Source organism: Tupaia chinensis, unplaced genomic scaffold, assembly GCF_000334495.1.
Source record: "Tupaia chinensis unplaced genomic scaffold, TupChi_1.0 Scaffold149666_1, whole genome shotgun sequence".
Classification (NCBI taxonomy): domain Eukaryota; kingdom Metazoa; phylum Chordata; class Mammalia; order Scandentia; family Tupaiidae; genus Tupaia; species Tupaia belangeri.
Genome location: NW_006209511.1, coordinates 277,846 through 283,229, shown reverse-complemented (window position 1 = coordinate 283,229; position 5,384 = coordinate 277,846). Strand labels below are relative to the sequence as shown.

Genomic DNA, 5,384 nt, shown 5'->3' with positions numbered 1-5,384 from the left:
CGCCCCGCCCCCGCTCCCAGGCTCCGCCCCGCCCCTCCCAGGCTCCGCCCCGGCCTCCTCAGATCCCACCCCGTCAGGTCCATCCAGGCCCGGCCTTTCTCTGCTCCTTTCTGCGCGGCGGCGGTCAGGTGACAGCCCGGAAACTGCGGAAGCGGATGAGGCAGAGAGGCTGCGGCCCTGGGGGCGGTGCGGAGCTGCTGGACCTCCTCCGGGCTCCCGGCACGGCCCTCATGCGGCGCCCTTGCTGATACCTGAAGTGCTCTGCTCTCGGTCTTCTGGGAACCGCAGGGTCTTCCGGCCCGCCGCCCTAGGCGGTTGAAATCGCCCTGCGGGCCCACGTTGGCCGCAGATGGAGAAGGCCGGCCTGGGCGGCGAAGGCGCCCCCCGGGGCCCTGTATTGCACATCGTGGTGGTTGGCTTTCACCACAAGAAGGGCTGCCAGGTGAGGAGGGAGCCAGCGTCGCCCCCGGCCGTTCGGGCGTTCGCACCCACTGGGTTCAGCGCGTGTCGTGCTTCCTCCCTCCTGTTCCCGCGTCTGGTCGCCGTGTAGTCGACCCTCTGCTCCTCGCCTTGCTCCACTTGAAGCCTAGTTTCCACAACCGTTTTTCTGTCAGAGAAAATTGCATTCTGAGCAGCCGTAGAATTGGTATGTGTAGGTTGCAGGTTTTTAAGTTTGGTGATGTGAGAGGAAGAAATGGCCCCCATTCTTCCCATACATCACTATCTCCACTCACTTGCTAGGTATTTGACAATAATGGAAGTATTTAGGAAAAAGTTAGCTCAGTAGACTACCGCAGAAATACTTCGTGTGGGAAAAAGCATTTGAAGGTGCGTGAGAAAATTAACTTCCTTTCTTTACCTAATGGAAGTCAGAATCTGTTGTGTTAAGGTTATTAATTGGCCTCGCTCCAACTTCCCTATTAGACCTGTTTGTTTGATCTTGTCCAAATCTTGCCTTTAGATGAGAGGAAATATCGAGCAAAGTGTGCAAATAGCCGTTTTTCAGCTTCCTCACTAATCATTGGCAGTCTATGGTATGGAAGGCACTTAAACAAGATAGAAACAGGAGCCAGCAAACATTGGAAGGTAATGATGTCATAATGTGCTCGTAAACAGTAAATTTTTAAAAATTAAGTAGTAAAACTACTGAATGTTATCACTAGGTAGTGTAGCATTTCTTATTTTACAGAAAATGTAACATCTTAGTAGACTTGTTGGCAAAAGTTAAGTTCGAGAATAACAGAAAGGATGGTCGAGTTGATGTGTTTAAAGAGGACTTAACTTTAAAATATTATATTGATCTTCCCTCAGATTAAAAAAAAAGCCATAGAAAGTCACCAAGGAGGAAGTAAAAAAACTTGGCCCTATAAAAAGAATAAATAATTGAAATTGTACCATGGCATGTAAACAGTATTCATTATCATTAGTTTTTAAATATTTAAAACTATATATTTGAACATACTAGTCATTTTAAAAAATTAAGTGTTATTTAAATTTATTTATTATTATTTTAAAGAATTTGTCATAGGGCACAAGTACACACCAGAGAGAGACAGAGAAAGTGAGAAAGCAAGCTGCCATGCCCTGGACGCAAACCACATTCAGCTGTGTGGGAGCCTAGCACCTTAACCACCATGCCACTTGCTGGCTAGTCACTTTATAAGTTTCTCTGTAAATGACTGAAGTATTTGAAACTTAAAGGTGATGAATTGGTCTTGCTGAGATCATACTGTGAAACTGTCCTGGAATTGCTCGTGTTCTCATATGTATTTACTCTTCTGTAGCATTTTAGGACTCTCAGGGTAAAGAAAGAGGTGGAAACCTGCTTAAATACCATACTGATTGGAATGTTGGACAAGAAAGAAGAAAATATATTGGTAGAAGATGGAATAAAATTTCTTAATTTCTGATGTCATCTACAGTCAAGATTATATTTTCTACCTATTTTTTGAAAGTAATATATAGAATAATTTATATTTCCAGAAAGGAAAATTTATTTTATAAACTAAAGTTCAATGTTGCTGAGAGATTAAAGAAAACTGAATAACTATAAAAGGAAGGAGGCACCTTGGGCTGAAGGTGCACCCTGGTTGTTAAGGCATTTCTCTGGGTTTGTCTGGCTTTTGGCATCCACACTGAGGTAAAAGTGACAAGTTTTGTAAAATGAAGACTATGCTGGGAGTCTGGGGGCTGTGGTAATGTCACATTATAGTTCTCATGGTTAAACAAGTTCAAATTGCTTAGTGTTTCTTTATTTCAGTTTCCCCTTCCAGATTCCTTTTAAGAATTTCGAGTATCCTTAGAGATTCACTCCAACCCCTTAAATTTTCAGCCAAGTAAACTGAAACCCATAGAGGTTTAGTAACTTGAGCATACTTGCATAGCTAGTTTGGTATTAACACTGAAATCCAGTGTCCTTAGTAATTATATTTCCTTTAAAAATATATATTTACAGGGGTAGCAGGTGGTGGTTGGTTGGCGTGGTGGTTGAGTTGCTGACACCCATGTGTCGATTGTGGTTCAAGTCTTGGACCCAGTGGCTTGAAACTCACACTGTCATGTGTGTTCGAGCCCAAAATTCTGAGATGAGAGTTAGCAAAGATTTTAAACTCTCTGAAGTGTGCCCAAAACATAATTACTACCTGTTGTAAACTGTTTGAAAACTATTCACAAAACTGGGCATGCTGTCATGCCTGTAGTAAGGTAGAAGAATCATAAATTCAAGGTCAGCCTGGGCAAAATAGCAAGACACTGTCTCTTAAGAAAACCAAAAATGGCCTAGCCACACAGCAGCACACAGTGGATGCTACTGCTTGGCAGGCTGAGACCACATAGAAGAGTCAGGTTCAATTCTTACTCTAAAAAGCCAAGCACAGTGGTATGTACCCATAGTCTCAGCTACTTGAGAGACTGGGAAGTTGTGGCAAGCACAGGCTATACAGAGAGACCCTGTCTGATAGAGCCAGTGTGATTGTGGGTGCTTGTAATTTATTTATGCAGTAGGATCTCAACATAGCAAGACCCTGTCTTAAAAAAATACACACAGGGACCAGCAGTTGGCGTAATGGCTATGTCACTGGACTCCCATGTAGTCAACCGTGGTTCGAGTCCTGGACCCAGTGGCTTAAACTCACGCCGGGCGCGTGTGCATGCGTGCCCAAGATCCCGAGAGTAGAATGGAGGAGAAGGGATTGCGGCGTGGTCATCCCCTCTGGGGGGTGATTTCTCGCTTCCTGTCTCTCTGTCTCTGTCTGTCTGGCGAGCGCACGTGCCCCATAGCAAAAACCTCTCAAAAAAAAAAAAAAAAAACAGGCCAGCAGGGGGTATGGTGATTAAGGCACTGAATTCCCACATGGCTGACTGTGGTTCAAGTCCCATAATTGGCAGCTTGGAAATCACAACAAATAAATATTTTAAATAGGCTTTAGTCACCATGTAATTATTTTGTGATGATACTAAAAATAATTGTTGTCATTTATTGAATGTTTACCATATACTAAGCACTATGTTAAATGTATGTTTAAAATCTCATTTATTCCTCACAGTGAACTGTTAAAAACAAAATTTTAACAACTTTCATTGAAATATCTAATTGGTCTTATTAACTAATAAGAAATCTACTTATCTCATTCAAAGATTTAGAAAAGGCATACTGATGAGTTAAACAGAGAATGACTTGAAGGCAGAGAAAGGTTAGAGAGCAGAAATGGGGGACAGAAAGCAGATAGGTCTTTTTAAAAAATTATGTTTTTCCAAAGGGCGTGTGCATTCACCAGAGAAGGATGGAGAAAGAGAGAGGGCACGTCACATTGGGATACGTCATGTCACAATTCCTATCCATTTCTCCCTCCTGTAAGGATTTTGGGCACACATGCACATATTCAGCATGTTTTTCAAGCTTTTGGGGCTGGGATTCGAACCACACAGTCAGTCATGTAGAATAGGCCATGGAGCTAGTCCCAAATTGTTTATTTTAAGTCATTTTCCTTATGGCATTAAAACAGAGGGGTTTTCTTTATCATGCCAGCATAAGTAAACTGGGACCCTTCAGATTGGTTTCTGTGAATCTCATTATTGGAAATCTTGTTTCAAAGATAGCTAACTTTGAGTGACTTCATTATAGTTTAGTCTGATTTGCTGGGTTAGTGCAGGAGCTCAGTCCAAAATAGTGGTCTCCCATGAATTTCACTTATGGTCTCAAAAGCACTATTTCACCTCTGTAGTGTACATTTCATTTTTCTGGGCATCTGGTACACATAAAATGTAAAATACTGTCTCATACCGACATATAGGAGTGTTAAGGATGTGCTGTTTGAAAGATAACAGTTGAGCAATGTAGTAATTTATGGCCAGCTTTGTGATAGAGTGAAGAGGCAGAATATCAGTTGTTTTGTAGTATTGACTTTTCAAGAGATTAGGGAAAGAAAACAACTCACAGAAGACTTGTTTTTTTCTTTTTCTTTTTTTTAAAAATTTTTATATACATTCAATCACATTATTTAGCTTACAAAGGGAACATTTCAATATGTGAACATTTCTCCCCAGTCCAGTCGATCAGAATTATCTTTAACCTATAACACCACACCTCCCCATCCCGTCAATGCTCTGCCTCCATATCCCTCCTCCAAATGTCCTTCCTTAGGCCCCACTTCTCCACACACACCACATCTGGCACTAACCCCCATCTCTTGGGTTTATACAACCTTGGGTGAATCAGTTTCAGCCATAAAGTACAGACACTCAGTATATATTAAGTGGGGACATACAATGTCTCTCCTTCATAACCTGGCTTGCTTCACTCAGCAGTAAATCTTCCATATTCTTCCACTATCTGTCAAAAGCCAGTTTTTTTTTTATGGCTAAATAGTATTCCATAGAGTATATAGACCACAGTTTTTCAATCCATTCATCCATATGGGGGCATTTGGGTTGGTTCCATGTCTTGGCAGTCATGAATAGTGCCACAATAAACATTGATGTGCAAGCACATTTCCAGTGAAGAATTCTTCGGTCCTTTGGGTAGATACCGAGGAATGTGATTGCTGGATCATATGTTAGTTCTATTTATAGATTTTTGAGGAATCTACAAATTGTTCTCTACAGTGGCTGGACCAATTTACATTCTCACCAGCAGTTAAAAGAGCAACCCCGTCAACACTTTGTTTCTTCAATGTTAGACATTCTGACTGGTGTTAGGTGGTATCTCAATGTTGTTTTGATCTGCATTTCCCTTACAATGAGGGGTGTTGAGCATTTTTTCATATGCCTTTTGGCTATTTGTATGTCATCTTTAGAGAGTGTTTTTTCCAACTCCTACTCCCATCTTTTTTTTTTTTTTTTGAGAGGTTTTTGCTATAGGGCGCGTGCGCTTGCCAGCCCGACCG

The 5,384-nt window shown here is 41.9% G+C and overlaps 1 protein-coding gene across 6 annotated transcripts in view; it reads left to right on the top strand.

The window, feature by feature from the left end:
* Positions 1-122: 122 nt before the first annotated feature.
* AVL9 (AVL9 cell migration associated) overlaps positions 123-5,384 on the top strand; it is a 95,773-nt gene continuing 90,511 nt past the window's right edge. For 3 of the 6 annotated variants that reach the window (XM_027769465.1, XM_027769463.1, XM_006171485.3), the window contains exon 1: positions 123-442. Coding sequence is in view for 3 of the 6 variants with exons in the window: in XM_027769463.1 (XP_027625264.1) it covers positions 350-442 (93 nt within the window). In the remaining 3 variants the exon portion in view is untranslated. Of the gene's footprint in view, positions 443-475; positions 647-986; positions 1,087-5,384 lie in introns of those variants that run through there. The other 3 variants (XM_027769464.1, XM_027769467.1, XM_027769466.1) reach the window with 3 other exon arrangements.